Below are 15,572 nucleotides of genomic sequence, written 5' to 3' on the forward strand. Positions count from 1 at the left end.
AAAGGGAGAAGGTGATGTCTCCACAAAAATGTTTGGGGACTTCAATACACTACTCTTACTGAAAGAACAACTAGACAGAGGATCAATAAGGAAACAGAGATCTTTAATAATATGATAAACGAACAAGACCTAACATACATATATAGAACATTGTACCACCAAACAGTAGGATATACATTCTTCTCAAGTGCTCATGGATCATTCTCCAAGATAGATCACATGCTGGGGCAAAAAAACAGATCTTAATAAATTTAAAAAGATTGAAATTATACAGAGCACATCCTCTGATCATTATGAAATGAAGCTAGATATAAATAACAGGCAGAGAACTAGAAAATTCACAAATATATGGAGGTTAAAAAACATGCTCTTAAACATTTAATGGGTCAAAAAAGAAAGTGCAAGAGAAAGCAGTAAATATCTCGAGACAAATGAAAATGAGAACACAACATATCAAAACTTAAGGAATGCAGCAGAAACAGTGCTGAGGGGGAAATTTACTTCCCTCACTGCCTACATTAAAAAAGAAGAAAGAGCTAAAGTCAAAGACCTAATAGCACACCTAGTGGAACTAGAAAAGGAACAGCAAATACATATTGACTGTACAAAGCATGGGTTAATGCCCTATAAAGTTTAAATGCTCACATATAATTAAATTATAAAACAATAGCATATTCAGTCAGAAAAGGGGAAATAGAGATCGAGGATATTAGGATTCTTGTATTGTGTAAGAGAGGGTAAAGCTTTTAATTAATATTAGCCTTTGATATTCAGGGATGCATGCAGTTATTTCTAGGATAATCAATAAAATAAAGAGTGTATCACTTCTAAATTAATAAGGGAGTAAGTGGAATGATAACATTCTCTTAGTCTGAAAGGAGGTAAGAATGAAGAGAAAAAGGAGTACAGTAGGGGTGGAACAGATCGAAATAAATAGTTAAGATTTTAGATTTAAACTAACAAATTTTAGTAAATGCATAAAATGTAAATGGACTAAACTCCAATTAAAGGACAGTTGCCATATTCAATTAAAAAATAAAGCCCATCTATATGCTGATACAGGAAAAACATCTAAATCACAAGGATACAAACTAGACTAATAGAAAAAGACATAAAATGCAGTTTAGAATAGGGACTGGAAAGACCTCATGGAAAAGATGATATTTTAATAGAGACTTGAAGGAAGTAAGGCAGTTAGCCATTTGGCCGTCAGCGGTTGTACCAGTTTGAAACTGTTACGTACCCCAGGAAAGACTCTGTTCTTTAATACAACCTTGTGGGGACAGACTTATTATAGGTGGGACCCTTGGATTAGGTTGTTTCCATGGAGATGTGACCCTGCCTCAAGAAAGCTGAGAGCCCATACAGACCCAGATGTTCGTAGACACTGGGAGATGCAGACAGGAGGATGTTTGGAGATGCTAAGCTAAGAGATGAAGCCCAGAGTTGGCCCCAGAGAAGCTAAGAGAGGACCCCCAGATGCTTAGAAATGCCCTGGGAGAACAAGCAAGGATGCACAGAGGCTGAGAGAAAGAAGCTAAGAGAGACAGAAGCGCAGAGACATTTTGAATAAAGCCATTTGAAACCAGAACCCAGGAGCAAAGGACCAGCAGACACCAGCCATGTGCCTTCCCAGCTGACAGGTATCCCAACACCATCGACCTTTGTTCAGTGAAAGTATCCTCTTGTTGATGTCTTAGTTTGGACACTTTTATGGCCTTAGAACTATAAATTTGTAACCTAATAAATCCCCTTTATAAAAGATTGGCTTTATAAAAGCCAATCCATTTCTGGTATTTTGTATAACGGCAGCTTTAGCAAACCAGAGCAGAGGTAAAAGCGTTCTAGACAGAAAGAAAAGCTATTGGAAAGATCCTAAAATGGAACAGTGCCTGGATTATCTGGTATAGTAAAGAAGCCACTGTGGTTGAAACAGAGTGATATGAACAAATAGTAGAAGATGTGATCAGAGAGATAAGGGAGTGAAGTGGGGGCTGAATGATGTGTAGCACCTTGGAGGCTTCTCTGAATTTTTGTTCATTTTTTAATCTGTGTAGTTACTGAACACTCTTATTCAAATAATTTGTTGGTTGATTTTTCTAGAGTTAAAAAACCTGCGACTATTGATAATGATCTCTTTTTCCAACAGATTTATCTCTTTTCTGCTTTATATTTTTGTGTGGTGTCTAGAACTTCCAGAGTAGTATTAATAATGGTGATGTTAGTGAACAGGAATGTCTTGTACTGGATTTTAATAGGCAAAGATTTTAGTGTTTTAGAGTAAGTAAATCACTCTCTTATCAACGTTAAGGAAGTGTTCTTTATCCTAGTTTACTAAAAGAGTTTGTTGGTTTGTTTCATTAATCAGGAATGGGTATTCAATTTGAATAAATGCCTTCTTGGGCTCTATTGTCATCATTATGTAGAGGCAAACTATAGTTTAGGTTTAAATCCTGGCACTACTTTTCACTACCTGCGTAACCTCGGACAAGTTTCTTAACCTCCCTCAGCCTCAGTTTCCTAAGTATAAAATGTGGATAATAACATAAGGACCTTCCTTATTAAATTGTTTTGAGAATTTAAATGAGTTAATACATATACATGCTGAAAATAGTGTCTGATATATAATATTCCCTCGGTAAGTATTAGCTATTTTTACTGATGTGATGTATTATTATGTTTTCTGACATTTAGCTATGTTTGTGATCCTAAAGTTATACATGGTGTGTTACTTTTAAATACATTGCTTAATTTTACTCTTTAGCGTATTTTTGAGGTTTTTACATTAAACCTGTTTGGTCTGTAGGTTCCTGTTTTTTGTTTTTCACGTTGTGTCAGGTAGATGTCACAGTTATGCTATCTCATAGAATAATTTCTGAAGTTTTCAGTTTGTTTTGACATGATTTCATGTGGTATGCTGTTCAGAAGAACTTACTGATAAATACTTCTGAACCTAGTGCCGTTTTTTAGGGTATTTTAGACAGATTTCCTCCTTCCTCCTCTTTTCTACAGTTGTTATCAGAATAGTCTAATTTTCTACTCTAGTCAATTTTGATGATTCATATTTCACCAGAAATTTCATGTTTATTGAAGATTATTGTCATGAAACTAAAGATTTAATTGCCTCAGGATTTGTTCCCCATTTCAAGATTTTAAAGTTTATTTGCATGGTATTTTATAGTCTTCTCTTATTTAAAAAACTTTTGTTTCTGTCCCTTTGATTGTTCTTTATTTTGGGTATTTGTGTTTTCTTTCTTTTTTTCCTTTGTTTAGGTTTTCCAGAGGTTTTCCCCCAATAAATAAGCTATTTATCTTTTCTTCTGAGAATGAGAAAATTGTTTAACTCATTAATTTAGGGGATTATATTTATTAAATTTTTTCATATTATTATAATTTTCCTCCTTAAGAAGACTATGAATGATACTTCTGAAGATAGTTTTAGTCATATTTCATGAGTTGTACTGTCAAGTTTTCTAAGTTTTGTCGTTTTCCAAATATCCTGTAATTATCATTTTGTTTTTCTCTTTTATCTAACAATTTGGAGTCTTTTAAAATCTCCAACAGCTCAGGTTTACTGTTGCTTGTGTTAACTTTTCTTAATGATTTCTAACTTTATTTCCTTTTAAACAAAGAGTAAGACCTTAGTAGTTTCTGCTTTGTGCCGTATTGAGGTTTTCTTTGTAGATTGTTGTCCGCTTTTTTAAATACCCCTTGGATTCTTTGGAGGGACCTATATATATGTTTTCAATCATTCATATATATTTTTCAGTCATTTAATATTAGTCATACCTTCTATATCCCTATTTATCTTTACTATTTATTTAGACAGTGTCATTGACCTAATACAATTGTGTTTCTTTTTTAATTATGACTATATGTATTTATTTTATTTGGCATGTCACAATTCACAACCAGTATCTATTCATCATGGATTTCATCTTTTTTTCAACATAGCATTCCTCCTTGTCCAATTTCCTGCTTTTTGAATTGAATTCTGCTTTGACACTGATGTTATTATTCTTCCTCTTTTTGTTTCTTGGTGTTGTGTCCCATTGTTTTGTTTTTACCTTTTTGAAGTCTTTTATGTAGGAATGCCTCATACAAACAACATATAGTTTAAGTTTGCTTGTTAACTAAAATGGTAGTCCTTTTATTTTAGTATAAGCTGCCGTTTATTGGGAGGCTAATCACTGTGCCAGGTACTGCACTAGGGACTTATATGCAATTTCTCACTTATCCTTAGAACAAATCCAAGAACACTATTGACTTTATTTTAGAGGTGAGATATGGAGGTTAAAAAAGTTAAATAACTTATATGTAGGTAGTAAATGATCCTTCTGTCTACCTGATTACTGTTAAGACTCTTTCTCTTAAATCCTGAACTATAAAGCTAGTGTGGGTACATAGTCTGCAACCAAATTTCCATGGTATTTATCTAAACTGTCTCTACCAGATTGAGGAGAGATCTGCTACTGCTTCTTTGTCTACTTGGGGAGGGGAGAATTTATTCCTGAATAAATTAAAGCTATCTGTAGTTCTTCCATTACTAAAACAGGATATGAATAACTACAAACAACCTCAGTATAATTCCAGAATACAGTAAACCACTTCTTGGCCATTTCTGACCCATCTGATATTACTGAAAGTTGTTTTCCTTGAGTAGATGTGGTAAGTCAGATCCATGATAGGGATGAGCAAGAGTCAGGTGACAATTCCTTGATTACATTAGAAAGCAGCTTCCTTACAGCAGCAAAGAGGCGTTCCTCCTTCAGTTCCTGTGAGGCCTAGGGTCTCTGCAAGAGTGGATGTGGGCGGAAATCGACTGCCTTCATGTTTGTCCTACATTTCCTCTTTGTGGTCCTGTCTAGTTTTCAATTAGTGGAAATTCCTACTAGGATGTGGTAGTTCACAGGTATTCTGTTTATTGTGCTATTTATTACTACTTGGCAAATTTGTCTGTGTTTTCATGAACATTTCAATGGAAAGGTTAAGTTAAATACAGTAGTTGCTAATAGTTTGTTGTCATCTTAAGCAAGAACGTTTCAAAGTCATTGGAATTTTTTTAACTTTTTATTTTGAAATATTTTCAAACCTACAGGACATTTGCAAAAATAATACAAATCCCATACAGAGAACACCAACATACCCTACTCCACTCCCAGGTACCAAGATCCACCTATTTTAACATCTTGCCACCTTTGCCATATCATTCTATTACCTATTTATTTCCTGAACATTTGAGAGCAGGTTGTACATATCATATTCCTTGAATACATTATACCTCCATGTACATTTCCTACAAATAATGATATTCACTTATGTAAGCTATTAGACTTTCCGTTCTACTTTTAAAGAGCCTTAAACTGTATAAGGGGTGGGGACATTAGTAGATGGATGAGTGGTGGTGTGGAATTTTTCTAATATTTTACCAATATATTTTCTTCAGGTGTCTTATGAAGTTAATGAATGCCGAAGAATTGAGACTCTTGAAAATTTGGATCTGGATTTTGATGATGACGTCACAGAACTTGAAACTTTTGGAGTAAGCACCACCAAATCATCAAAGTCACCAAGTCCAGCAAGTACTTCCACAGTACCCGACATGGCAGATACTCCCATAACCTCCAAAGTTGCAGCTACACCCATGGCACCAACTGCATCAGACATTTCTGCTAATTCTAGAAGTTTATCTCAGATTCTGATGGAACAACTGCAAAAGGAGAAACAGCTGGTGACTGGTATAGATGGAGGCCCTGAAGAATTCAAAAAGAAAGATGATCAGGGATTTGTACCATGTAGTGATAAGGCATCAAATTCTGACAAGTCTTTGTTGCAAGGTAGTGAATTGAACACTTCTGCTGCTTTACAGTTGGAAGGTATTAAGGCACAGGAAATTGAAACCTCCAATAAAAATGATATGGCTACTGATAAAGTATATGCTGATGAAAGAACAAATATTCTATGGAACACAGACAATTCAAAGGAAAAGACTGTTATATCAGAAGCAGCTAAAGCTGAAGATGTAATTCTTTGCCATAGTGATACAGATGAAGACTGTTTAATCATTGATACAGAGTGTAAAAATAATGGTAATGGAAAGACAGCTGTTGTGTGTTCTAATTTAAGTTCTAAACTAGCTAGCCCAAATTCTTCCTCAGGCCAGGCTTCTGTAGAAAACCAGACTAATACTACTTGTTGTCCTGAAGAGTCATGTGTTTTAAAAAAGCCTATCAAAAGAGTATATAAAAAATTTGATCCAGTTGGAGAAATTTTGAAAATGCAGGATGAACTCTTAAAGCCAATTTCCAAAAAAGTGCCTGAATTGCCCTTAATGAATTTAGAAAATTCTAAACAACCTCCCACTTCTGAGCAATCCACTACTCCTTCAGATGCCTCAAGTTGGCCAAAGTTTGTATGGCCTACTGCGTTTCAGAAACCAAAAGGACGTAAGTAAATATTTTTAAGGAACTTTTTATATTGCCTATTTTGCCTGTTCTCCAGAGTGACCTCTTGACTCCATTGAAATCTCTTAGCCACTGAAACTTTATTTTGTTTCATTTCTCTTCCCCTTTTTGGTCCAAGAAGGTTTTCTCAATCCCAGGATGCAGGGCCAAGCTCATCTACACGAGTCATGTCCCATGTTGCCAGGGAGATTTACACCCCTGGGAATCATGTCCCATGTAGGGGGGAGGGCAGTGAGTTTACCTGCAGAGTTGGCTTAGAGAGAGAGTCCACATCTGAGCAAAAAAGGAGGTTCTCTGGGGGTGATTCGTAGGCACAATTTTAAGTAGGCTTAGCCTCTCCTTTGCAGTAACAAACTTCATAAGGGCAAGTCTCAAGATCGAAAGTTTGGCCTTTTAAATTGGTAGCCCCCAATGCTTGTGAGAATATCATTAATCCCCCAGGTAGGGAAATTTAATATTTCCACATTTTCCCCAAGTCCCTCAAGGGAGCTTTGCTGTTTCAGAATTCTCTCTTTCTCTTTGACATTTGATAATCTGATTATTAAGTGTCTTGGCATACATCTATTTGGATCTGTTCTGTTTAGGGCATGCTGCACTTCTTGGATCTGTAATTTTATGTCTTTCATAAGAGATGGGAAATTTTCGGTGATTATTTCCTTCATTGTTGTTTCTACCCTTTTTCCCTTCTTTTCTCCTTCTGAGACACCTATGACATGTATATTCATGTGCTTCATGTTGTCATTCAGTTCCCTGAGACACTGCTCATATTTTTCCATTCTTTTCCCTGTCCTTTTGTGTGTAGGATTTCAGATGTCCTGTCCTCCAATTCATGAATCCTTTCTTCTGCCTCTTCAAATCTGCTGTTTATGTCTCCATTGTGTTTTTCTTCTCTTGTATTGTGCCTTTTATTCCCATAAGTTCTGCCAATTGTTTTTTCAAACTTTTGAGTTCTTTCTTATGTTTGCCTAATGTCTTTATATCCTTCATCTCTTTTGCCATATCTTCCCAAATCTTGTTGATTTGATTTTTGAATTGATTTAGCATATTTGTTTGAAGATCTTTAATTATTTGTTTCAACTCCTGTATCTCTTTTGAAGTGTAAGTTTGTTCCTTTGACTGTACCATGTCTTTGTTTTTCCTAATATGACCCATAATTTCTTGTTGTCTGAGCATCTGGTTTTGTGGATTACCCCAATCAGATTTCCCAGACCAGACAGGCCCAGGTCTCAGGAGGAGGGTGTAATCAGTGTCAGGTTTCCCTGCGGATGTGACCCAGAAGATTGTCCGACTTTCCTGGAGGCCTCTAGAGTCTATGCTTTTCCTATCCTGCCCAGCAGGTGGAGCTTGTCAGCCCTCAGCTCCCCACCAGCATAAAGAGGTGTGGTGCATTTAATTCTCGGTGGAACTGTCCAAGCCAGGGGCTGAGGGTGTCAGAAGCCAAGTTTCATCTGTTTCTGGTTCTTTTTTTTTTCCTTTTTTCCCCCAGATCCTGGTGTCTGAATTCTCTGAGAGAAGGCAGCACTTGAGCTGGGCCCCACCCCTCTTTTCTTAGGGAAGATACACCCTTTAGGGAGTTATTTCCTACACTTGAATTCCTTTTTCTCTCTGACTGTCTTAACTCCACCCTTGGCTGGATCAGGGCTGACAATTGAAAATGCCCGAGGCTTTCCCTAATGAGCTACTTGGAATGGGAGGGGGAAAAAAAAGGAAAAAGAGAGAAAGCCCCTTTTTAGGGTGAGTTCCCAACCCTCCAGTTTCACCAGTTGACTGGTGTTGGTACCCATTTGTCTGTGCCCCTTTTCTTGGGACACAGCCGTTTTCCAGTATTCTAAGCTCAGCCATCTCCAAAAGCCTCTGTTTTTATTTATTTTTTTTTTTTCAGTCAGCCCCACCTCCTTTCTGCCAGGAGCAACCTCAGGGTTCCTTTCCTGCTTGCTTCGGGTTTATCTGTGCTTGTGGGTTCAGTAGTCCAAATTTGTTAATTAAAACAGCAGTTTGAGCCTGGTTGAGTTACTTTCCCTCACTTCATGTAGCCTGCTTCTTTTTTCCACAGGGAAGTGTTAACAGCTAAGCCTGTTGTGCCATAGGGGGAGGGGCGCCAGCTCCACAGTTTGGGGAGCTTTGCTTACAGTTCTATGCTGCGATCTCAGGCTTCCACCCATTCCAGACTGGTGTACGATGTGTGTCCAGTCATGGATGTCCCCCAATAGTTGTTCCAGACTATTTACTAGTTGTTCCTAGCTATTTACTAGTTGCTCCAGAGGACTAACTAAATTCTACACTTCTCTATGCTGCCATCTTGTCCCATCTCCAACTTTATGTTTTGAACTCTTTTTTTTCTTCTCACTTGATATGCTATCTCACTAACTTATACTTTACCTGGAGTTGGTGAAAGTCATAGTTAAAAGCCTGACAGCTTGAAAGTTTTGATTGGAGTACTTGCTAAATTCCAGTAAAAAGTAAATAGAAATTGTTGATAATGTGAGGGTCAACTAGGAAGAGGAAGTAGGAAGTTAATGTTGATAAGGGATACAATGTAGATTTTTCTATGACTAACCCATCAATAGATGATAGAATTGTTTTACCTTGGTTATGATAGATAAGTAGATAGCATTTTTTAAAAGCAAATGAGAAAATACAATTACTATTTTTAAAGGATTGCCATATGAACTTCAGGACCATGTTGAAGATACATCGGAATATCTAGCTCCTCAAGAAGGAAATTTTGTTTATAAGTTATTTAGCCTGCAGGATCTGTTGTTGCTCGTGCGTTGCAGCGTCCAGAGGATAGAGACAAGACCACGTTCTAAAAAACGGAAGAAAATCAGAAGAGTAAGTTCTTATTTGGGGAGTTAGGATGTGGTAATGTAAGTAGATAATCAGAAAATATGCCATTTTAGGAAGTTTAATTTTAACTGGTTGATCATACTTGTAGTTTTTCAGGTTGAAGTTTGTAAGTAAAATACTGAGATCAGTTTTACTAAGGGGAGTTGTTTAATTACATATGATAGTCATGAATGCCTGTAACATTCTTGCATGAAACATAAACTTTGTGAAGAAATTGCACCATTGTGGATTTGACCTAGATTGGCACATATTTCTGCTTTTTCAGTGTATTTGGATTTCCAAATAAGCCTCTTTTTCTCTTACTTTTTCACTCATTTTAGAAGTCCAAGTTTTCAAAGATGGGCTTTCACATATATCTAAAAAGTCTTTCCCGAATGGCTAGAAGACCAAATATTTTGCTTTTTCTCCTTTGTTTCTTTTGCTGCTTATTATAAATGTTTTCCTCAGTTAAAAAAGTTTTTGCCACAATTTCAGTAATTGGTTCTTTCAACAATTAAAGCTGTTTTTCATTTTTAGAAATTTAGAAATTTTCATGTTTGAGATTAGTTCAAAGTTTTGTTTATGACCACAGAATTCTGATAAATAAAGAGGAGCTTCTATATTTTAAGTAATTATGTAAGAAATATTGAAGATTCTTTATTTAATTTTTTTTAGAAAAATTTTTCCTTTGGGTGCATTTGTCATAATACACTTAGAACTTCTTAAGTTCCCATGTCTGTTTCTTGCTCTCCAACCCACCACCCAATAAGAATCATCAGTGACTACATGAGAATGTCAGTGAGTTTTGGACTAGGGTTTAGATGAATCAAGAATAGTGATATTCTAGCTTTGACCATGTGGATCAATTCTCTGACTATACTTTATCCTATTCAAGAATAAGAGAAAAAAATATAAATGTCAGCCTCTCCAAGCTGCTATTATCAGACTATCATGAAAAACCCTAAGGCTAACCCATCCAGATCTGGGACATACACTTTGCCATCAGAGTCCAAGCAGTTGGTATATCTTCCACTTGATGATATATTGTCCTTTGTTAAATAGAAAGAAGATTATGAATAAATTATTAAATTCTTAAATTATGAAATTCCTAATTCTCATGATTTGATTTTCATCATTGGTTCAAACTTGAAATATTAGAAAGCAAGTGGTTTTGGACTAAATGTATGGAGGGATGCTTTTTACAAGAGAAAGTTAATGAATGACTGCTATAGGTTTGATACCATTGGTCTCCTCCTGGGAAAATACTAATATTCCCTCTATTAAAAGATTTTACTTTATTTACTAATTTTTCCTGCCTCATCCTTATTCAACTGTAGTAAATTTAATGGTCATAAGCATGAACATCTTGAATAATATAGCCTCAGTGCTATGGATTGTATTTTTGGGGTTTTATTTTTTTAATTCTTACTTGCTATCTCTCTGATTCACTTCAGGGTAACCTTATTTCTTTCACTTCCTGCCCTGTGAGCCCATATGCATTGTATTTATTTGTCAGGTTCCAGAATTTAGAAATTGTTGATGACTGTTATCTCTTAAGTGAGAATAGTCCAGGGAAATCTTGAAGACTGATTTAATTCTTAAAAGAGACAACTTGTTAATTGATAAAAGTCAAACACCCAAAAATATCTAAATATGTGCCTTATATTTTTTTACTGTGCCAAACCCAGAATAAAATTTGTCAGTGAATGCTAGTCATATTGTACCTGTCATTATATGTAATAGTTTAGTACACATGGTTTAAATCCCTTGGTAGAATGTAAGCCCCTTGGAATAATGTCCTGTTCATCTCTGTTTCTCCCAAATATTTTATACCACAGAAACTCAATAAATAGATATTAGTAAAAGAAAAATTGAGGAGGCGGGAAAGGGAGTAATGTTAAAGAAGAGAACTTTAGGGAGGCTGAGGCACTAGTCTGAGAAATTTTCAAGTGGGTACTATTTAAACTCTTAATTAGGTAAGAAAGTATACCCATTAATAATAAAAATCAACTTTTTCAGGTAGAGCTTTAGAATGCTTAAAATTCTCTTCAGCCTCTGATCCAATACTCAACCTCATCTCTCTTTTGTTTTTCCTTTGTTGTTCAATTCTTTTATTATACTGGTTGAGATTTTAATTTCCAATATCATTTACCCTTCCTTAACAAAAGCTTCTTCTTGATACATGAGAGTTGCGCTTCATAAGAGAACTTAAAACAGCATCCAGCGTCAAATGATGGAATGAAATAAAAGAGGATTAATTATAAATTCCAGACTGAGTAACTATGGATGATTTGGTATTACCTGTGATTGTCTGTCTCAGTTAACTAAGTTTCTCAAATGCTGTATTCTAAAATGGTTCAAACCTTTAGATCCAATTATTTAAAAATATATATTGGCCTTCTAGGGCCAGAGAAAGGGATCCTGAAGATGCTAAGTATTAGGAAAGAATAGGAAGTATATAATGGGATCAATGAGAGGTTACTAGCTATGTAACATCTATTTAGAAATGTATGGGATCATTGAGAGGATACTAGCTATGTAACATCTGTTTAGAAATGTATGTAAAAGTTTAAAAGATTTATGTGAAAAATTGGAAATAGAGAACCAAGAAAACGTTCACTTGGAGAGAATAGGAGCTACTGATCAAGAGAAAGAGGAGATAATAAAATTGATTCTTGTAGCATGAAAACTTTTTAAGTGTATTTGAAATTTTACTTTGATTTTGGAATACTAAGGAAAGATAAAATAGTCACTCTTCTTTTCCATGGCTTCCTGGAGATGGCAGTAGAATACACCTAGAAATTAAAACCAGATTCCGGGCTTGTTTTTATACGTAGGGCAGAATAATCAAAGAAAATCCTCCAAAGTATTTTCTTTTCAGAAGTATTTTATATTCTTTAATTTTTAAAAGAAAACTAAAAATAACTGTTGTCCATTCATGATCCAGAAAGGGGATCTTCTTTATCACTTATTCTTTTCCCAACTCTTTTGTAACCAGCTGTATTGAGCAAGTTTCTTAACCTTCTGTGTCTTCAATTTTTTCTTTTATCTGTGGCTCCTGTTTGCTTTCAAGTTCTAAAAGACTCTAAATCATATGCAGATTACCAGTTTCTGAAGAATTATATAGTCAAAAGCTTTTAACAATAAAATTACCATAATCACAATTTTATTTTTAAATTCAGAAGACATTCTAGGGCCTAAAGTATGATCCCTCTAACAGCAGTTTGTTAAAAATGCAAAATTTTGAGCTACACTGCAGAATCTGTGCTTTACCAAGATGACCAGGTGATTCATCCACACACTGAAATTTAAGAAGCACTGCTTAGGGTTCAAAGGTAATTTTATGAACCTCACTTGCTATTGATAACAGAAATTTTACTGGATTTGAATTTTTCTTACCACCACCATTGCACCAAGCCCTCTAAGTTTGTTACTTTGTGAATATCAGGAATTCAGAAATATTGATGAAATATTTTCAAATATATATGAATTTAGATACCTTGGGATAATTTTTGAAAGTACTAATTAGTCATATCACTTTGAGTAAATTCTTTAAATCATGTGTTTCTCTTTCCACAGCTGGAAGGAGAGACTCCTATTGAGAGTAGAATTTTCTTTGGCAAAAATGAGGTAGCATGAGCACAGTGAACATAGCTAACATTATATTATTTCATAGAGACAGAGATAAATTTCCTTACATATCCTCCTTTTGTCCAGTAAACTGAATGGATAATTTGTCAGATACTTAGTGTCTGGAAGAAAACCTTTTTATTAATAAAGATAGTGACATTCACTGGGGGTTAATGCAGATATTAAGGCTCATAACTTTCATGGAATGAAAACAAGTTGTTCAGAGTATTTGAGCCCTGAGACAATGTGATTAATGCTTTAAAGATTCAAAAACCTGGATTCTTGCCTTTGTTATTCTCTTGCGAATTATTAGTATATATTACAGTCATGGCTTCCAGCATCTAGCTTTGAACCTTTGGATAATTATGTATCATAAGCCTGTGTTCTGTAAGATTCTACTGTCAGTCCCATTTCCTCACAGAAATACAGTATATGCATATGTGTAGAGGTATGTTGGTTTTGGTTGGAGGGAGGGGGGTGAGGAGGAGATCTCTTTTATCCAATCCACCTCTTGCTCATATCTACCAAGGGGTCTACTGTCTTGCAGAGTCAAGTGTATCCACCGTGTCTGATACCTACTCTATTTGAAAAGATGAAATAAGATTACACAAAAGCATTTTGAGAGCTGCAAAGCACTATATAGACAAAATGTATTTGCTTTTAATAGTAAATTAGTGGAGCTTTGAAAAGTATAACCTTGCATTGCAGCAATTTCCAGTTTATGTATTGCCAAAAGTGGAGTATCAAGCTTGTTATGGAGTTGAAGCTCTGACTGAAAGTGAACTTTGTCGCTTATGGACTGAAAGTTTATTGCATTCCAACTGCTCATTTTATGTTGGTAAGTTTTACAAGAGGCTTTGTTCTCATTTTTAATTTCCTTGTAAATGCCTACTTTTTTAACTCCATTGTAAACAGTTCCATTCTGTACTTTTGTATTTTTAATTTTCTGATTGTGTTAATCACATTCTTTTCTATTAAACCATTCTTACTCCAATAGTAAATGGCAGGGGTAGGGTTAGTGATATGAAATGTTTTAATTTCTCTTATTTTCCAAATCTGTTTAGTTATATATAAATGTCACCATAATCATTTTATTTTTTAAATTTTATTTAAATTATAAGTATATATTTACTAAAAATACAAATATGTTTTCTAACAAACTTCTTTTTAAATTACTATTTAATTTAAATATATTTTGAAATGTTAAAATTATGACATTGTTTTTAAAATGTCAAATATTAACTTGATTAAGTGGTTTTTACTTTGTTTTTCATTTGTTTTTGGGAGAGTGGGAAGGGTTTAATTTACATCAGCTGGGTCCATTTACACCTAACCTACCTCATGTGATGGATTATTGTTCATCATTACTGTTACTGTTTCCCTCCGTGATTGCCTAATCCCAGACATCTCACTTCATCATATATCCCTGTTGGTTCCAACCATCTCAAGCTTACACTTTATGAAGTCATTTCCTTCTTTTGATCTCTCAATTCATTGTTCTTTACTTCCTTTGTGACTTGTTTCTTTCTACTTTGTTTTTGTTACACCTATCCCATCTTCCTGTTAATGTGCAGTTTGGGGTCAGTGTCTGGTGAAACTGTATTCTTATAGTGCTTAGCATAATTCCTTGTATATAATAAATGCTGTGGGTGTGTTTTTCCTGCTTAATCAAAAAAAAAAAAAAGTTTTGCTTAAAAATTATTTTCCCTATTTTAGTTAATCAGTATTTTGTCTTCATACTTTATGAGGGTACTAGTAAGATAATGTATCTGCTCAGTCTGCTTATCCCAAAAAAGGGAGTGGTTAAACTATTGACTAATGGTGCAATCACTACCCTTTCATATAGTCTTCCAGAAATTATTTGTAGTTTTCAACCAGTAATCACAATTTCAGTGTTCCTGCAAAAGAACTCTTGCTGGCAAACATGTCAACAGTCTTCATGCAAGCTACTTGAAAGCAGTTGCCAATCACATCCATTTTAAGAAAGGATCAAACAGAAACTTAGCAGATAAATATGTACTGACAGACAATGGAGACCTGTGACTATACATTTTAAAGTTTTTGGGTTTTTTTGTTTTTAATTTGTGGTTTAACTGATAAAAACTACCAGCAATTGTATGGCATGCTTCATCTAAACTGTTCTTAAAAGTCATTGGTAATTGTAGGTTCATACCCAAAAAAATTGAAAGCAGGGACACAAATACTTGTATACCAATGTTCATAGCAGCATTATTCACAATATCCAAAAGGTGGAAACAATTCAAGTGTCCCTTGACAGATGAATGAATAATCAAAATATGGTATATACATACAATGGAATATTATTCAGCCATAAAAAGGAATGAAGTTCTGATACATGGATGAAGCTTTAAAGTTTTATATTAAGTTAAGCCAGACACAAGAGGACAGATACTGTATGATTCCACTTAAACAAGGTATCTAAAATGAGCAAATTAAAAAAGACAGAAAGTAGATTAGAGGTTACCAGGGACTGGGGGGAGGAGGAAATGGGGAATTATTGCTTAGTAGATACAGAGTTTCTGTTTGGGGTTATAAAAAAGTCTTGATTAGAGATGGTGGTGATGGTTGCTCAACAATTGTGAATGTAATAAATAGCACTGAAGTATATAATTAAAAATGGTTAAAAATGGG

At 34.9% G+C, this 15,572-nt stretch overlaps 1 protein-coding gene across 3 annotated transcripts in view; it reads left to right on the top strand.

Moving 5' to 3' along the window:
• ICE2 (interactor of little elongation complex ELL subunit 2) overlaps positions 1 to 15,572 on the top strand; it is a 79,058-nt gene that overhangs the window by 29,338 nt on the left and 34,148 nt on the right. For all 3 annotated transcript variants that reach the window (XM_037833804.1, XM_037833803.1, XM_037833805.1), the window contains 3 exons: positions 5,447 to 6,446; positions 9,121 to 9,296; positions 13,629 to 13,758. In XM_037833804.1, coding sequence (XP_037689732.1) covers positions 5,447 to 6,446; positions 9,121 to 9,296; positions 13,629 to 13,758 — 1,306 coding nt within the window. The remainder of the gene's footprint in view (positions 1 to 5,446; positions 6,447 to 9,120; positions 9,297 to 13,628; positions 13,759 to 15,572) is intronic.

Source organism: Choloepus didactylus, chromosome 4, assembly GCF_015220235.1.
Source record: "Choloepus didactylus isolate mChoDid1 chromosome 4, mChoDid1.pri, whole genome shotgun sequence".
NCBI classification, from domain to species: domain Eukaryota; kingdom Metazoa; phylum Chordata; class Mammalia; order Pilosa; family Megalonychidae; genus Choloepus; species Choloepus didactylus.